Raw genomic sequence first — 19,785 nt, forward strand, 5'->3', positions numbered from 1 at the left:
ACTGTTGTCCATGGCCTCTCTACCGCCATGATGTCCATGGCCTCTCTACCACCACGTTGTCCATGGCCTCTCTACCGCCATGATGTCCATGACCTTCTCTACCGCCACGTTGTCCATGGCCTTCTCTACCGCCACATTGTCCATGGCCTTCTCTACCACCATGTTGAGGCCAGATGCGGATTGGAGAAGCAACACATCATGTTTTCTCTTGGTAGTCTCCAACTTGATATCAACAACATCAATATCACTGACTCCCTTAACCAGTCCACTCCGTTTTCCCTTGTCCCTGTGGTCCCATTAAGCCAAGGGTTCTAACCTTTTTTATACCATGGACCCCTACCATTAACCAAGGGGTCTGTGGACTCCTGCTTTAACCCTTCTCTTTCCTCTCACACACCCTCATGACCTGCCCACCCATCACCTTCACCTCCTCCTTCTGATTCCCCGTCTTCTTCCCTTATTCTGTGGGTCTAATGTCCTCTCCTATCAGGATCCTTCTTCTTCAACCCTTTGCTTTCCTCACCTATCACGTTCCAACTTCTCATCTCATTCCTTTTTCTCAACCCCCTCTCCCAACCTGCCTTGCCCATCTCACCTGGATTCACCTATCTGCTTGTGGTCCTCCCCCTCCTCCTACACTTTTCTTATTCTGGCCTTTTCCCCCTTCCTTCGCAGTCTTGATGAAGAGTCTGAGCATGAAACATAGTCTGTTCATTTCCCTCAATAGATGCAGCCTGATCTGCTGAGTTCCTGGTTTTCCAGCCTCAGGCAGATATTAGCTTAAGAAATACAAAGTACAAGGTGAATTTGTTATAAAGTACATATATGTCACCATATACAACCCTGAGATTCACTTTAATATGGGCAATCACAATAAATACAAGAAACACGATAGAACCAAAGGAAGACTACACCCGACAGGACAAACAACAACCGAAGTGCAACTAAGACAACAAACTATGCAAATACAAGAAGAAAGAGAAAAAGAAGTAGTAATAATTTCTTCATCTTCTTCTTCTTGGCCACCGTTAATCAGAGTTGACCATGGATATTGAGTCCGAGTTGTCGAGATACGCAAGCCGGGGCAGTACGATAGGGAGAGCAAGCTGTTGCCTACGTAGCAACTCCCTCTCTCCAAAAATCTGTTGAATCCAAAGGAACGGCAGAGACCGATACAGTTTGGCACCAGCAGCATTGCAAGAGCTGTCAGGCAACATTGAACTCAACGTAGGACTGCCTTAGGGACTCCAGCTCCAGGTTTTTCCCCCAGGGTTTATTCCCGAAGCCTTCCCCATGAGTGGGTCTGGCCGCCAGGCAGCAGAAGTTTGAGATCAAAGTTTTCCTTCTCTTAGATGAGCTGCCGACCACGGCTGACGAGCCCCATCTACCCGAAGTGACTGGTTTTAAGGCACCAGTAGCCCGGCTTTGGCCCTCCTCCTGTCAGTAGAACCGGTTCTGCTGGGCTTAGTAGCTAAGCCACAAGTGAAGGCTGGGAGCTGAACTTGGTTGTCAGAGGCTATTTGCGGTACACACCATTGGGAGCATTTAATAGGTAGTGGGAGCTTGTTGCAATTATCAGCCCCGGCTATAGGAACTTCAAGTAATAAAAGTAATAATAATAATAAATAAGCAAACAATTATGATATTGGAGCTGTGCTTAGCTCACAATTGTAATGTAGAGTGAGTAGAGCAGGGGCTAAGCACACAGCCCTGTGGTGCACCTGTGCTGAGGGAGATCGTGGAGGAAATGCTGTTGCCAATCTGAACTGACTGGGGTCTGCAAGTGAGGAAATTGAGGATCCAGCTGTACAATGAAGTATTAAGGCCCAGGGCTTGAAGGTTGTTGATTAGTTTTGAGGGGAAGAAGGCATTGAATGTGGAGCTGTAGTCAATGAAGAGGGTTCTGACTTCTCCACTGTCCAGACGTTCCCGAGCTGAGCGAAGAGCCAATGAAACAGCACCTGCCAGGATAATAATTAAAAGATATTTTCCAGGTACAAAAGTGAAGTTGTTTTGCTAGGAATGATACGGATCCTGCGATCTGCATTTTTACTGTAAAAGTGCCGTGCTGGGTTGGGTTTGAAAGCTGGGTATTCACGGTCTGTGATGTCTGGTTTGTCTTACAGAGAGGGTGAATGGTGTCAGAAATGGAGAAGCAGTTTGGTTTTACGGCACGCGTCACAAGGAAGCCACCGCTGAGCCCACTACTGTCTCAGGAGCCCCAGAAGCATGGAGAAGGACGCCCATCACACAACCTGCTCCAGGGTCAGCCCCACCTTGACCAGGGGGCCAGGCAGCAGATCCTGACTCCTATCCTGAAGCGGAAGATCACCATCGATTCCTTCTCACAGTGCTCGGACAACCTGCTGGAGAACAGGAGCCAAGACCCTGCCCCCGGGCCACCTCGGCAACTTTCGGCTCGATCCAAGGTAGCAGGGGACTTGCCAGGACGGGGTCCGGGCCCCAGTGTACCCAGCAGCCCACGTCCCGGCTGGGTGGTCAAAGGCACCAAGGTTGATCAGTCTAGTGCAGATTTCAGCAGCTCACTGGCTCCCACGCAGGATGTTACCGGAGAAAGGCGCATGAACAAGCAGCCTAGCCGGATAGGAGAGATCATCACCATGCACAAGGAGATCACCATCGCAGAAGCACAAAGACAAAAGGCTGACTTGGACCGACTCCTCGAGAAAGCCGCAGTCCTGTTGAGCCGCAGCTCAGCAGGACAGGCGAATCCAAACCCTCACTCAGACCTTTGCTCTGTACAATCAGCTGTTGGCTCAGGACCACATACGCAGAACTCCCAGCACGATCGGCCTATAAAGGCCTCGGGTTTTAAGCCAGCTTCATCTCCAGGCTCGGAATGCTTCAGTTCTCGCTCCCGGGTGGACTTCGGGCAGCTCTGTTCTCAGCTCCCCGCCACAGTGCAGCGTACACCAGAACCTCCCACAGACAGTGAGAGTCTGGGGCCGGTCTACGCTGGTATTGACCCCAGTCACAAAACTAAACCGCAGAGCATCCCGCAGAGGACAGGTGCACGATATTCACGGGATTTGGGTGAGCGCGAGCCGCCTCGTGATGAGAAGAAGCCACAAGTCACGTACCGTGTCAGGTTAGGCCAGTGTGGTCTCATCCCAGTCAAAGAAACTACGAGCCACAGTCCCAGTCCCGAAGGCGCGTCGAGGGACGGAGGGACACCAGCAAATCTCCGCGGATCATTAAGCAAGGATGCTGGAAGTGTTTTCGAGTGTAGGAGCCTCATCCCCACTCGAGATGCTGGGTTCCCTCACAGTGAGCAAGGGGCATGGTTTGGAGAGCAGCTCTCACCTCCTCCGACGGAGAGCCAGCCGCCGAGGGCAAACCGCGCCGAGCAAGAAGGCGAACTCTCGGCACCGGTTCAGTTCAGAAAGATCAGAAGAAGGATGCAGAGGGGAGGCTTCAGAGATGTCTTGGTCTTCAGAGAGCAGCGTCTGCCAGCAAGCTCGGGTCCTTTGAGTTCAGAGAACTGGGACCAGGGGCAAGAAAGGAAGCAAGAAACATCACACAGTTTTGGAATTACGTTGGTACCAAAGAGAAGAACTTCTCCTGAAGGTTAGGCTAATGATGTCCTCCTGTTTAAGGCAGTGAAGGGCTAATTATCTATGCTCCAGTGTAAGAAGTAAGTCTAAACTCATCCGTCGGGGCCCTTTGGTATCTTCAAATGTCCACTGCACCAATCTTGTAGGACAGGACACCAAACAGCAATAATCCTCCCTTGCTCTCATGTCTTTCTCCATCTGATTGTTGCCATGCTTGAGCTCTTCCCTCCTTTGCTTAAGGTCTGAAAGTACCGCCCTGTTGTCCTTCACCCTGTGCATTCCTCTCCGCTCTCCATTCACACAATCCAGTCAGGAGCGGGCCACTCAGCCCCTCAAACCTACTCCACCATTTTACAACAATGTGACCAATCAGGCTCGGCGACATGTGGTGGCCTTCCCACCCACACGCTTCCCCTCCCCCACTCCACCCCCCCCAACCCCTCCGCTTCTGCCTTGTACATAAAACCTCTGCTTTCACCGCCCCTGGCGGAAGTGAGCTCAAAGGAATCCGTGAGGGAAAGTGTTTGCACACAAATGGCAATCTCTTGTTTTAAACAGTCGGCCCCAGTTCGAGATTCTCCCAGAAGAGGGAGCATCCCCTCCACGTACACCCCATCAAGACCCCTCAGGATCTGTACCATTCAAATAAGATCCCCCTCATCCTTCTAAACTCCAGCAGATACAAGCTCAGCCTGTCCAATCCTTCCATGTGGAACAACCCACCCATTGCAGGTATGAGTAGTAAACCTTCTCGGGGCAGTTAACATGGTTCAGGGATAGTTTCTTCTCCTCTGCCATCTGATCTCTGAATGGACATTGAACCCATGAACACTACCTCACTACTTTTTTAAAATTTCTACTTTTGTACTATGTATTTAATGTAACTATTTAATATATATTTACTTTAATTCACATATTTTTCTGTTATTGTGTATTGAATTGTAGTGCTGTCACAAAGTCAATAAATTTCACGACACATGCTGGTGAAATTAAACCTGATTCTGATTCATAGAAAAACGAACACGGAGCAGTACAGCACAGGAATGATGTTGTACTAAACAAATTAAGCTAATGGCACTTAATTAGTTTGTGCCTGTTCATGGTCCATATCCCTCCATTCTCTGCATATTCACATTCCTCTCTAAGAGCCTCTATCATGTCTGTCTCCATCACTACCTCCAGCAGTGCTTCTCAGGCACCCTCTGTGTAAAAAAAACCTGCCCCGTACACCCCCTCGGAACCTTGCCCCTCTCACATTAAATGCTGCCCCTGGGTATTTGAAAATACTCTCACGATTTTATGAACTTCTACCAGGTCTGCCCTCGGCCTTCCTTGAATGAAGACGCTAACTCCTGTGTACAGAGCTACAGATGACATGTCACCAGTGTCCTGTTATCACTGAAGATCAGACTCCCAACTTTTCAATTCCCTTCCCAAAAATATACATGCTGCTCATGTCCAAAAATTCATTTATTTATTTATTGGGATACAGCGAGGAATAGGCCAACTCAAACAGCACCGCCAAGCAACCGCTGATTTAACCCGAACCTAACCACAGGACAATTTTACATTGACCAATTAACCTACCAACCGGTATGTCTTTGGACTGTGGGAGGAAACCAGAGCACCCAGAGGAAACCCACGTGGTCACGGAGAGAAAGTGTTGAAGTCAAAGCTCACTTGCCATTCTGCAATCCAGCTCAGGATGCAGTCCTCTCCAAGGCTGTTTAAGCTCAGAATTCACACGATCACAACACAAGAGATTCTGCAGATGCTGGAAATTGGAATCAACTCACACACACAAAATGCTGGAGGGGCTCAGCAGGCCAACAGCATCTACGGAAGGAAATGAACAGTTGACATTTAGAGCAGAGTTCCATCATCAGTTCTGACCTGCTGAGTCGCTCCAGCATTTTGTGTGCATTGATTCTTATCATCTTGAACAGCATAGTCTAAGTATGAATCTTGTAATTCCTGATAAAGTAACAGGAATATATACTGTATCCTTGTAAAATACTTAAGCTACATATAATCCAATGTTCCCTCTAATTTGTAATGTCCAGTGTGCACAAAAGACTTGTGCTATGCAATTTTTTTGCCCAGTGACAACATGTGCGCACTGAATTTTACATCTAAAGGTATTCATTTTAACAGCTGGCAAATCACTATCAATAAGAACTTTGATCTCCTCTGGATTTGATCGTTTTCACTCTCGTTCATCTGCACTCTCACAAAACGTACATGGCAGGCCTTTAGCGGGTAATGAAGGATTTTCTCACTGGAGCTCTTGCTTGTCCATGTGCGATTTGCTTGCAAAATGACGCTTTAAAAAGTCAAATTCCAAATATCACCCCACTTGCAAATTCTCCAGCAACTTTTGCATCGCGACAATACACACAGGTAACACCAGTTTCTGGATTGTACATAAATATTTCTCGTAGCTGCACTTTCCTGACCTCATGAGCTTTCAATGAAGCAGTTTCTACTGTTTCATTAAGCTATTCCACTGTAAATGAACTAGCCATTCTTTTATACTTCATGTCCTTTGCTTCTTTGGAATTCGACATAGTGAATCAATAATTTCTTCAATAAAAACAGAATAAATAAACCGGTTCTAAAATCTGCAGACAAATCATCACCATCTCCACGTTGCAAACACCGTCCACATCAGAAACCATAAAAGGAAACGTGATTGTGTACAGTTGTAAAATATACTTAACGTGCCAACAAGGTCAAGGGTGACAACCTTTTGGGCGCAGTTTAAATTTCTCTGTGCGTTAGCAGCAAAAGATATGTGCGCACGCACGTGGGCACACCTTAGAGGGAACATTAATGTAATCTCCGATAGTCCAGTCGAGTCGGTGGTAGTTATTTATACAGTTTAGTTGTGTCTCACTGTTTAATTGGAGACTCTAATCACTGGTTGCTCATCAGGCCTCAAAGTTCTTTCTTTCTTTCTTTATCAATCTTTTTATTAATTTTTAAAAAAGTACAAACAAGAGGAGAATTATCTCAAATATCTATATCGATAACAATACATATAAAAGGTAAAATAAACATTATCCAAGATCATACATAGTATTAATCTAATAATATAATAAAAAATAAGATAATCAATTCTCCTCTTATCATTTCATAAAAAGAAAAAAGATAAAGAAACTTTTATAATTTTCAATATATATATATATATTAAAAAAGCAGTTTATTGTGTCTCACTGTTTAATTGGAGACTCTAAACACTGGTTGCTCATCAGACCTCAAAGTTCAAAGTATATTTATTAACAAAGTATGCAAAAGTTATAGAACCTTGAGATTCGTCTCCTTACAGGCAGCCACAAAACAAAGAAACCCAAAAGAACCCATTTAAAAAAAAGACCACTGGACACCCAATAAGCAAAGAGAAAAGAAAACATATCATGCCCATAAAAAAGAACCCATATATATAAAAAAAAAGAAGACCGTCGAACACCCAATGTGCAGAGAGAGAGAAAAAAATCCACAAGCAACCAGCATTCTGAACTGGAGTCCACGAGAGTCCTATGTTTCAGCGCAGAGCCGAGCGAGCTTCATGGAGCAGTGATCTGAACAGGCCTGTCCCTTACTTCCGGCCTGGACACCCAAAACTCTTTCAATCTGTAACCTCAGTTTAACATGGCCTTTTATCCCCTGTGACTAAAGGGACCCTATAATTTCTACTTGTTTGATGGTTCTTTGATGGGTCTTTATCCCCAATATTGAAACAGGATCTGTAATTTGTGGTGGTTTTTAATGAGCCTGGAATCCCTATTGCTCAAAGGATTCAATCAGCCTTGGTCTTGACAGTAAAATTCTCTGAATCTAGCTCCCTCATGACTTCAATAGCACAAAAACCCCCAACACACTTTCAATCATTTTTTTTACATGTTCCACAGCAGTTTTGTCAATCTTCCAACGAGTTTAAGGAGAGTGCAGAAAGGGGCCAATGATAACCTTACAGTGACCACAGGTACTGGGGCTTCGATGGGTTTAAAGGGACCATGGGAAATGACGACCAGTGAGTGGAGATGTCCAACCACTGGGAATTCTGAATAATTGGAGAGCAGATCAGAATCAGGTTTAATATCATTGGCATACGTCATGAAATCTGTTGTCTTTGCGACAGCGGTACAATGCAATACATAATAATAGAGGAAAAAACTGTGAATTTCAGTAAGTGTATATATAAAATAGTTATAGTTAAATTCAATAAATTGTACAAAAATAAAAATAGAAAATAAGTAGTGAGGTAGTCTTCATGGTTTCAATGTCCATTCAGATATCTGATGGCAGAGGAGAAGAAGCTGTTCCTGAATCGCTAAGTGTGTGCCTTCAGGCTTCTGTACCTCCTACCTGATGGTAACAGTAAGAAGGGGGCATGTCCTCAGTGATAGGATCCTTAATGATGGATGCTAACACAAAATGATCTGCAGATGCTGGGGTCAAAGCAACACTCACAACACGCTGGAGGAACTCAGCAGGTCGGGCAGCATCCGTGGAAAAGATCGGTCGACGTTTCGGGCTGGAAACGTCCTGACGAAGGGTTCCGGCCCGAAACGTCGACCGATCTTTTCCACGGATGCTGCCTGACCTGCTGAGTTCCTCCAGCGTGTTGTGAGTAATGATGGACGCTGCCTTTCTGAGTCACCGCTCCTTGAAGGTGGCCTGGAGGCTAGTGCCCATGATGGAGCTGACTAAGTTTATAACTCTCTGCAGCTTATTTTGATATTAGCCCCCACATCCCCCCCCCCCCATACCATGGATGCAGCCAGTTAGAATTATTGCTATTTTACTGCGATTAGTGGACAATTCTAGGATCAAGCTTACCGAGAGTCCCCTAACATAAACGACCTTCCACGCGCGAAAGGAAAGTTGAGCGTCTTATATGAGGTCAATAAGAGACGCCAGCTTCCCTCGAAAATCAACAGAGGCTGTGGGGAGAGGATAAAAATGAAAAATTCTAGGAAGGCTCACCAGGTCAGGCAGCAACCATGGAGAGAAACTTTGCTAATGTTTGAGGTAGATGTGGTGGGAGTGGGAATTCCTTCCCCCCTCCCCCCCAGAAAGAATAACTTACTCACAGAGAGCTCTCAGAGAATTGTGAGCTAGGTGACCTTAGTGACCTGCAAAGGATGTGAAGACTGAGGCCTCAAAGAAAGGCCTCAGACTGGGCTGAGCCCAGCCGGTGGTGGGCTGCCCTATTCCAGGCATGGGTCCCACCTGAGCAGCAAGCTCCAGCCTAGGCCTAGGCCTGAGGTCCAACATTCAGCCTGGGCATCGCCCGCCAATAACCAGCTTCGGTCACAGCCTCAACCTACCCCCTGTTGCTAACACGCCAGTAACCATGGCCCTGCCTCACCCCTGACTCCTCCCTGTGTGTGTGGGGATGAACCAGACACCAGAAACAATAAGGCTGGGTGACTTTGTCGGCCGTAAACTGAGAACCAATCAGCTGGTGTGAATGGGACAGCAGGTCACCCACCGTGCCGCAGCAGCCAATCCGTGGCTTTCCCCTATGAGTCATGACAGGGGGCGACAAAGAGCAAAGGAGGGGCAGCGAGACGACAGGGGGGGAATTCAGCAACAGGCAGTCCCTGGGTCTTCCAGAGGTGGGCCCACTCCTGGCCAGCCTGTGGAAATCGGTGTGAGTTTGGTTCTCAGCTAACAGCTATTCCTTATCAGTCTTCACCTCCTGCTGTGCTTCACTGAGATAGAGGGCACAAACCAATAGGGGGCCAGTGACTCGTCAGGAACGTCACAGCTGATGTCCTTTCCTAACGCGCAGAACCTTGAAAAAGTCTCGGGGGAAGAGCTGTGAGTACAGAATCCTCCTGCTTCTCTGCTGTAATAGGGCTTGAAACTGCAGAAGGGTTAAAGGGCTGGATAGAGGGGGGGGTGGGGTGCAACTGATCCACCAAGATTGGGCCTGTTGACTGAAGGTTCCTTGCAAGAGAACTTTCTAGAAAGAGAAGGATGGAATCTTGTGGATGGGGCAAGGCAGGAGGCCATCTGAACGCAGAACTTTAAAGCTGCTTCAGAGTGGGTTGGGAGGCAGCTGGGGGAATTCCTGGAGTGAGTGGCGTGGGAAGTAGGTTGGGGAGGGGACGAAAGAGGGCGGGGCAGCAGGAGGGGCAGAGGGGATCGCAGAGCACAAGGCTGAGGGCGAGCTATGTGAGATGGGAGCAGGGAGCCGGTGGGGGGGGGGGCTGAAGAGTAGACATGACGATTGTTCCTGTCTGGGGGAGTCAGCACAGCATTAGTAGGAGGGGAGTTTGCTTGGAAACAGGTAGAAGAAGGTTATGGCAGAGGAGGAGGGGGACTGCGATTGAGGAGAAGAGGTGTTGAGGGGGTGAGATTGTGGGGAGAGGAAATTGTAGGAGGAGGGAGACTGTAGGAGGAGGGGGATTCTGAGGGAAATAGACTGTGGACGAGGAAACAACCTACAGGTCCAGCCTGCACTCAGTAAGTTCTCTGCAGAAGTGGTTTGTGGCAGAGAAGGGATACTGGTAGTGAGGGTTATCGAGGTGACAGAAGTGGTGTGTGACAAGAGGGATATGGGTAGTGAGGGTGACAGTAACCTACACCAGGGCGATTCACACCAGCCGATTCACCCCCACCAGCCTTTTGGGGTGGGGGGAGGAAACCGGAGCACGTGGGGCAAATCCACGTGGTCACAGGGAACATGTGCGAACGCCAGACAGCGGCGGAGGTCAGGGTTGAACCCGGGTCTCTGAAACTGTGAGCCGGCAGCACTGACCCCACTGCTCAGCCACACTGCCGGCTCGACCTCCGGCCCCTGTTGGCTGCGTGCTGGCAGAATCGGCTCGGTGTAAATCTTCAAAGCTGAGCAAGCAGCCCCAGCGGAGGAAGACTATATCAGGCTGACGTCGGGAAGTTCACGGCATGCCGGTCAGCGTGTGCGCCGGGTCGAGGGGATGAGGGTGCACACTCCGAGTCGGTGGGGCTTCAGGTCCAGCCAGCGGGATGGGGACAGTTTCTAGCACCGATGAACGCAGGCTCTTCCTCAGCTGTCTTCAGTTTGTAATTCTGTGAATGAACAAAAAGACGCGTGTGCGTGTGTGTGTGTGTGCGTGTGACCTTGTGTGCATGTGTGCGTCTGTGTATGTATATGAGTGTTTGCGTGCATGAGACTGTGTGCTTATGTGTATGTATGCAGTACCATGTTTGGAAGGCAAATACAACTGCAGATACTGGAATATGAGACAAAATTGAAACTCTGGAAGAACACTACCAGTCAGGCAGAATCTGTGGAGAGAGATAAACAAGTCACGTTTTGTCAGCGACTCTTTCTCAGCACAGGGTCAGCTGATAAGCAGCATGAGTACTGACTGAAGTATTTTCCTGTACACTGGGTGTTTGACGGTCTTCTTTCTATAATGGGTTCTGTTGGGTTCCTTTGTTTCATGGCTGCCTGTAAGGAGACGAATCTCAAGATTATATATAGTTTATGTACTTTGATAATAAATGTACTTTGAACTTTGTAGAACAACACAGAATTAAGCCCTTCAGTCCAGCTTGTCCACACTGACTGTGATGTCCATCTATGCTAATTCTATTTACTCCATTAGACCCATATCCCTCTACCCCTTCCCTATCCGAACCCGTCCAAAGGCCTTTTTTTAAATTAATTTTTTATAAGTTTCTACAAGGCAACAACAACAAAAACAGAAAAAAGAAGTTTATACAGTGCAAAACAAACATATCAAATGTACAGCAACACACATAAAAGTTGCTGGTGAACGCAGCAGGCCAGGCAGCATCTCTAGGAAGAGGTACAGTAGACGTTTCAGGCCGAGACCCTTCGTCAGGACTAACTGAAAGAAGAGCTAGTAAGAGATTTGAAAGTGGGAGGGGGAGGGGGAGATCCAAAATGATAGGAGAAGACAGGAGGGGGAGGGATGGAGCCAAGAGCTGGACAGTTGATTGGCAAAAGGGATATGAGAGGATCATGGGACAGGAGGCCCAGGGAGAAGGAAAGGGGGGAGGGGGAAGCCCAGAGGATGGGCGAGGGGTATAGTCAGAGGGACAGAGGGAGAAAAAGGATGTGTGTATATAAATAAATAAATAATGGATGGGGTATGAGGGGGAGGTGGGACATTAGCAGAGGTTAGAGAAGTCAATGTTCATGCCATCAGGTTGGAGGCTACCCAGACGGAATATAAGGTGTTGCTCCTCCAACCTGAGTGTGGCTTCATCTTTACAGTAGAGGAGGCCGTGGATAGACATATCAGAATGGGAATGGGACAGTTTATAACAGTTAAGGAAAATCACCCATAGGAGAATCATATAAAGTTAGCTACCACCCCACCCACCCACTACCCAACTCCAAGCCAACCTTACGATATATGGAAAAGTTAATCAGAACTTTTATCACCACAGAGCTGTATTTATAAAAAGGTATATTGCCTACTACCTGAGCTATAATATGTTTACACATAAAAAAACCGTAAACCTTAACCGAAAGAAGCTGGAAGTAAGGGATTTAAATGCAAAAGAGAAAAAGGCCTTTTAAACATTGTTATTGTCCTACCTCCCCCACTTCCTCCAGCAGCTCATTCCAGATATTTACCATTCTCTCTGTGAAATACTTATCCTGTCAGACCTGCCTTAAATTCTCCCCTCTCACCTGAAACCCGTGTCCTCTTCTTCTGCACTCTCTTGTCCTGGGATAAAGTCTTTGACTCTCTATCATGTCTATGCCTCTCATAAATTTTATCAACCTACGTAACGTCACCGTGCGGCCTCCTACAGAACTGTGCAAAAGTGTTGGACACATATATATAACCAGGGTGCCTAGTACAGTCCTGTACTTGTCACCCTGGGGCAGAGAGCGAGTTTGCAAATCTGGCGGGAGCAGGGGGTGTTGTGAATGGCGAGGGTGGAGCACCATGGGAGGAGTGTGGGACAGGTGGCAGAGAAGGAGTGCCAGGGATGGGGGGGTGGCACAGGTGCAGACACACCCAGCCCTGAGACACCAGGCAAGGTCATTTGATTCCAAACAATTGGTTTGTTGATCATTACAGAATGTCTCTCTGGTACTTCCCACTCTCTTCCCCTTTTCCCAACCGTGATTCCCCTCTCCCTGACCCCCTTCCCACTCTCAGTCCACAATGGAGACCCATATCAGAATCAGTTTTATCATCACTCACATATGCCTTGAAATGTGTTGATTTTTTTTTGTCTTACACTGTTTTTGCAGTCCCTCCCTGACTCCACACTGTGAACTTGTCCTGCTGTGCTCTGGGGAATGTTCCCACGCACAGATCAGTGAGATAACTCAGAAGAATAAAGTTAGGCATTAAGTGGTGGCCTTGTCCCTTTTTTTTTGTCACGGATTTAGATGATGTGAAGAGGGGTCTCTGCCAGAAATGTCAACGGTTTATGCATTTCCATAGGTGCTGCCCGACCTGCTGGGTTCCTCCAGTATTTTATCCGTGTTGACGTGAAATCTCTTGTTTTCCAACAGAAGGACAAGATATAAAATTACTATAAATTACTAAAATACAAAAAAAAGGGAATAACGAGGTAGTTATGAACTGTTCAGAAATCTAATGGCAGGGTGGGGCGGGGGAAGAAGCTGGTTTTGAATCGTCCAGGGTGAGGCTTCTGGTTTCTGGACCTTCTCTCCGATGGTAGTAAGGAGAAGGGGGCACGTCCTCGATGGAGAGGGTCCTCGGTGATGGATGGCGCCTTCTTGAGGCACTGCCTGTTGAAGAAGTCCCCGATGGCGTGGAGGGCTGGTTGACATTCTGCACATTCGGAATTTTTAATGAAAAGTGGCGGTGCATTTTAATGCTCCTTGTTCCGGGCCGGTTTGTCCCGTTCACAAGGGGGGAGGCCAGTTCAGCCAGATGTCCGGGTCCTGTTGCAACAATCTGCTGGAGCAACTCAGTGGGTCCAGAGAACTCTGTGGGGGCAGGGGGAGGAATTGTCAACCTTTGGGGTCCAAACTCTGAGTGGGGACTGCCCGGGGATTTGGACCTGAATGGTAGACAGCTCCCTTATCTCCCGCAGATGCTGCCGGACTCGCTTTCTTCCAGATTGTCCGTCGCTCCAGATTCTACCACTTGCTCCCTCCTGTGTCTTACACCCCAGCCCCGGCCATCTGCCCGTGGAGAGCGGCCTCCGCCTAGTTAGGGGTGGCGGGGCATCACACGACCTGCCACCCGGCGAGGTAAACTGCCCGCCGAAGGGAAAGCCCGGCCGGGCGGTGGCTGTGCCGGAGGAGTTGGGGAGGCCGGGATGATGAGCATCTCCGGTCTGAGCATGCCTGGCGAAGAGCAGGGGGGCTCAGCTGCTGAGGGAAGCTCTCGCGTCTCAGAAGGGAGTGGTGGAGTCTGTGATGTGATGGGGGAGCCGCTCCTTCCATAATCGGCTCACGTGACGGCAGTGGGGCCAGGATCCCAGGAAAACACAGGAATATTATCAGGTCGCAGCCGTAAATATTCGACAGGCTCCGGCTGGAATCCGAGGCGGCCGGCGCAGGTACTCGCAGCATCCAGATGTGGCAAGGTACTGTGGCTGAGCTCCGTGCCTTTTGTATGTTGTGTGTCGGCTGTGGGCGAGCCCCGGCTCTCCCCGATACGGATCTAATCCCGATACCCTTCCCTCCCTGCTCCCCGGTGGGGAGATTCCCAGATCCGGGAGCCACAAGGATGGCTGCATGTTGTGCCCGCCGAAAGATGGGCTGCTTTCATGGAACGATTAACTGTTTGGGTCCCAGCCTCTCGGATTCACTTTGTCCGAGAACCATTTTTGATTCACAGGTTATGTGTTCATCGTTCCCAACGTCATTCGGGCGTTTGTATCTGCACCCGTGATTCATTCCTGAGAGTTTCCCTCTGTCCCCATCTCCACCCAAACACACCCCGGATCATCCTCCGTGTCTTTCCCCATTCCCATCTGAAACCCTGTGTCTCACCGCCGCCCCGTCTCATTCCCGTCTCTCCCGCCCTGTTCTAACACATCTCATCCCGCCTCACCCCCGTCTCACCCCGTCTCTCCCCCTCTTTCAACACATCTAACCCGTCTCATCCACTGTTTCAACACATCTGGCCCGTCTCTTCCCCTGTCTCACTTTCTGATTCACCTTCCTTGTCTCCCCACAACTGTCTACTCTCCCTGGACTGCCCCCCCACCAACTGTCCCCTCCCAGATTGTTCCTACCCCAGACGGTCTCCATCACAAACAGTCACCCCCCTCATACAGCCACACCCCTGGACTGTCTGCTCCCTGATTTTCTCCCCCCCCCCCAGACTGTCTACCACTCCCACCCCAGACTCTCCTCCCAGACTGTTCTTCCCCCCTCAGACAGCAACACCCTTCGACTATCTCCCCCACACACCAACATCCCCCACCCCTCCATCTCCCTCTGCTGGTCTCAACCTCCACGCCTCAGGTTGGTCAATGACACAAAAAAATGCATTTCATTGTATATTTTGATTTAGCTGTGATAATTAAAGCTAACCTTTAATCTTCAACATCTCATTAAAAAAAACACTCCATCAGCGAGTGTCTGCACTCCAATCCATCACCCAATGGAACAGAGACACCCCAACGGTGAGACCCACCGATCAATTGGGAGTAAATGGATCAACCTGCTAAAGATCTGAGCGCGGTCTCCACTGCTGTCCCGTCGTGCTTTTGCTGGAAGAGTTGAGGGAACTTGGGAGGGATGGGTCATAGGGAAGGCAGGCTCCCACTTGGATCCAAGCCCTTTCAGATTGAAGTGTTTTCCTCTGAAGAGGCTGTAACATTGCCCACTCTGACAGGGCTGGACACTTTTTGAAGTGGTCCCAACACTGAGAGCATTCGCTGAAAGGGGAGGTGAGGGCGGCTCACTCTTTGAAGAGGGCTGCAAGTGATTATTCCATTTAAAGAGGATCTCAACACTATCACAAAAGACAATTCCTTAAAAGAAACTGCTTTAAGGAAGCTCCTGAGGAAGGCCTGCCTTTTGAACTGAGCTCTGTTGGTTAGCTTGCTTGGTTATGGGTATTGTACTTCTTGTGACACAGAGTCCAGCAGTCCATTGGATCACAGAGGGTCATAGGGTCCATCAGTCCATTGGATCCCTAGGAGCCTGCTCCCGTTTCCCTCTATCCTGGTAACTTATTTTCATATCCTTATGATAAAGAAGGATGCTACTGTATTTATCTGAATGACTCTGGGCAGGTTCACAGAGCCATCCCCAATTCCCTGAAACTGATTCCCATCAATTCCCCCCTGGTTCTCCCAGTCACGACACACTGGGGGCAGTTTGCAGCACCCAGTCAACCTCTGGGACGCGAGAGGAAACTAGAGCACCCGAAGGAAGCTCATATGGTTACAAAGGGGACATGCAAGCTCCACACAAAGATCAGGATTGAGCCCAGGATGAACCAACACGTCTGGCACTTACCAGAACTAAATCAAAATTCCTTACTGCACATGCCAGGTGGTTACAAACTGTACGTTTGAACTTCTGCAACCCACCTGGTGCAGGTGCTTCCATGTAGAGAAGGGTCTTAGTGTCCAAGTCCATAGCTCCCTGAAAATACTGCACATATTCTTGGGGTGGTAAGGAAGGCATGTGGCATGCTTGCCCTATTGATCAAGGTCTTGAGTGCAAGTGTCAGGAAGTTAAGTTGTAGCTTTATAAAACTCTAATAATCTGCATCTGGAGTATTGCATTCATTACGATCCTTGCTGATTTGATTTGACGCAATGGACACATTTCACTGTATGTTTCGGGGTACATATGACAGATAAAGCTAATCTCCCTTTAGCAACACACACAAAATGCCGGAGGAACTCAGCAGGTCGGGCAGCATCTATGGAAATTAATAAGCAGTCAACGTTTCAGGCCGAGACCAATCTTCAGTGTCCAAGACATGACTTACCTTAGTCCTGAAGAAGGGTCTTGGCCTGAAACATCGACTGTTTGTTCATCTCCATAGATGCTGAGTTCCTCCAGCATTTTGTGTGTGTGCTGCTCTGGATTTCCAGCCTCTGCAGAATGTGTCATTTTAATAACCCCTCTTTACCTCCTAAGGTCACCCCACTACAGGAAGGACATGAAGGTTTTGGAGAGGGTGTGGAAGAGGTTTACCGGGACACTGCCTGGTTTGGGGGGCATGTGCGATCATAAGAGGCTGGATAAATTTGAGTTGCTTTCTCTAGTGCGGTGGAGGCTGCGGGGAGATCTGATAAAAGTTTATAAGATTATGAGGCACAGATAAAGTAGACACCCTGTATCTTTTTCCCCACTAGGGGGCATAAATTTAAAGCCAGAGTGGGGTAAAGTCAAATGAGATGAGTGGGGTAAATTTTTATTCACAGTGACAGGTGCCTGGAATGTGAGGCCCGATGGGGGTGTGGTGGTGGAGGAAGATACACTAGAGGGCTTTAAGAGGCTCTTAGATAGTCACAGGGAAGGGCAGAGAATGAAAGGATTTGGACTTTGGCAGGCAGAAAGGATAGGTCTGGAGAAGAAAGGGTCTGCTTCTATGTTTTGCTGCTGTCTGTTCTATAAAGCTACTCTGGAGCCGCCTCTCCCTTCAGCAGTTCAATTGTCCACCAACACTCAGGGCGAGATACGGCAGCGCTGTGGACCTCTGACCATGAAATCACCGGGTTCTATCCATTGGCCTGCTGATTGAGTTGTGTACAAGTATTCAGTGGTGTGTTGCAGCTTCATCAGGCTGGTGGCTGCTGCTGCTCCCAGCATGCACTTCTCCACCTCCGTCACGAAGGACCCTCACCGTCCAGGGCATGTCCTCTTTTCATTACTGCCACTGGAGATATATATGTTTTATGTTGTAATTTATACTATATGTCCTGCATTGTGTGGGCACGTGGCCAAGTGGTTAAGGCGTTCGACTGGCAACCTGAAGGTCGTGAGTTCGAGCCCCAGCTGAGGCACTTAACCACACAGCGCTCTGCGACGACGCCGGTGCCAAGCTGTATCGGCCCTTGCCCTTCCCTTGGACAACATCAGTGGCGTGGAGAGGGGAGACTTGCAGCATGGGCAACTGCTGGTCTTCCATACAACCTTGCCCAGGCCTGCGCCCTGGAGAGTGAAGACTTTCCAGGCGTAGATCCATGGTCTCGCAAGACTAACGGATGCCTTTATGTCTTGTGTTGTATGGCTGCCACAATACAACAGGTTTCAAGGCATATGTCAGTGATAATAAAGCCGATTTTGATTCCACTCCTTAACTGATGCCTCGACTGAGAAAGGGAATCTGCCCATGCTGTGAGGGATCTGCCCGTGCTGGTGCATATTTCTCCTGCTGCTGACGGTTTCCAACGTGCCAAGCACAGCTAGTTTTGAGCTCCAGGCGTGTTCTGAGACTACCGGCGGAACCCCGGCCCCAGGCGGACTGGTGAGAGATGGATCGAGTAATCTCTTCCTCGTATGTGGTTCACGTACCACCTGCCGCAGACCCAGTCTGGCATCTGTCCTTCAGGACTCCGCTGGCTCGCTCATTGTTGGTGCCACTGGCCCACCCCGGTGATGGACTTTGAAGTCCACAACCTGGAGTACGACGTAGTGATCCTTCCCAGTGCTGCTCAACAGGGAGAGCAGTGTCTGGTGATCGTGAGGAATTTCCCGATGACAGGGTCTTGAAGCTGATGTTGAAGCTCTTCCCTCCCACCATCTCACCATCACTGGCAGGCAAACGATCATTGCGAACAAGGGTCTGTAACTTACCTTTGGACTTGGAGGCAATTTAATGTGGCCGAACCGAGGTGAGGCAGCGGGCCTGTCACCGAGGGCAAGGAAGACCCGAGGTTCAATCGGTTTAAGCGCTGGGCCAAATTGGAAAGGTCGGGTACAGTCCAGGTCGAGGCGGTGGGGTGCGGGTCCCAGAACGTATCGAGGCCATCGAACCCAATGTTTCAGATGAAAATATAGGCGTAGGGCCAGATTGAAAAGGTCAGGGTATTGGGGCCCGAGGCAATGGGCCGGGCAATTCAGCTTGCCGCTCTGCTCTGCGCTGAACTGAAGGTCTGTGAATGGACACTCTGTGTTCAACTCAGAATGCTATTTGCTTGCATTTATTGTTTACGTGATCTTTTTTCTCTGCACATTGCGTGTCTTTTTTTTTTAAACGGGTTTTTTGGGTATTGTCGTTTCGTGGCTGCCTGTAAGGAGACGAATCTCAAGGTTGTGTTAGGTAGACATACTTCGATAATGAATGTACTTTGAACCTTTGTCTCTCCTGCCACTGAGCCCAGGATTGTGATGGAGGAAGCTGGAGTAACAAAGGATTCTCTGTGATCACTTCACCACAGTGTGTGTGCACATGATTGTTTAAACTTTAAAACTTCTGTGCACGCAACACTGCCCAAGGTCCAGCGTAAAGTTTAAACTCCTGTGCACACAACACTGCCCAAGGTCCAGCGTAAAGTTTAAACTTCCTGTGCACACAACACTGCCCAAGGTCCAGCGTAAAGTTTAAACTTCCTGTGCACGCAACACTGCCCAAGGTCCAGTGTAAAGTTTAAACTTCCTGTGCACACAACACTGCTCAAGGTCCAGCATAAAGTTTAAACTTCCTGTGCACACAACACTGCCCAAGGTCCAGCGTAAAGTTTAAACTTCCTGTGCACACAACACTGCCCAAGGTCCAGCGTAAAGTTTAAACTTCCTGTGCACGCAACACTGCCCAAGGTCCAGTGTAAAGTTTAAACTTCCTGTGCACGCAACACTGCCCAAGGTCCAGCGTAAAGTTTAAACTCCTGTGCACGCAACACTGCCCAAGGTCCAGCGTAAAGTTTAAACTCCTGTGCACGCAACACTGCCCAAGGTCCAGCGTAAAGTTTAAACTTCCTGTGCACGCAACACTGCCCAAGGTCCAGCGTAAAGTTTAAACTCCTGTGCACGCAACACTGCCCAAGGTCCAGCGTAAAGTTTAAACTCCTGTGCACGCAACACTGCCCAAGGTCCAGCACAGTACTGACAGAGAGCTGCACTGTCCAGTGCTATCGTTCAGATAAATCACAAATGCAAGATCTCTCAAGTAGATGTAAATTGACAATTGGCGTATTATTGTCACATGTACCGAGGGACAGCGAGAAGCTTTGTTTTGTACTCCATCTGGGGTCGCAAGGTAGTGTGAGCATCCAGCAACCCTGGTTCAATTCTGCCACTGTCTGCAAGGAGTTTGCACGTTCTCCACCCGACTGT

At 48.7% G+C, this 19,785-nt stretch overlaps 1 protein-coding gene across 2 annotated transcripts in view; it reads left to right on the plus strand.

The window, feature by feature from the left end:
• The first annotated feature begins 3,092 nt into the window (after positions 1-3,092).
• Positions 3,093-19,785, plus strand: part of septin3 (septin 3) — a 57,195-nt gene continuing 40,502 nt past the window's right edge. Inside the window, exon 1 of one of the 2 annotated variants that reach the window (XM_072271851.1) lies at positions 3,093-3,588. In XM_072271851.1, coding sequence (XP_072127952.1) covers positions 3,420-3,588 — 169 coding nt within the window. In that variant the 5' untranslated portion in view covers positions 3,093-3,419. Of the gene's footprint in view, positions 3,589-9,365; positions 9,405-19,785 lie in introns of those variants that run through there. The other variant, XM_072271852.1, reaches the window with a different exon arrangement.

The sequence above is a fragment of the Mobula birostris genome, chromosome 11, assembly GCF_030028105.1.
Source record: "Mobula birostris isolate sMobBir1 chromosome 11, sMobBir1.hap1, whole genome shotgun sequence".
NCBI lineage: Eukaryota > Metazoa > Chordata > Chondrichthyes > Myliobatiformes > Myliobatidae > Mobula > Mobula birostris.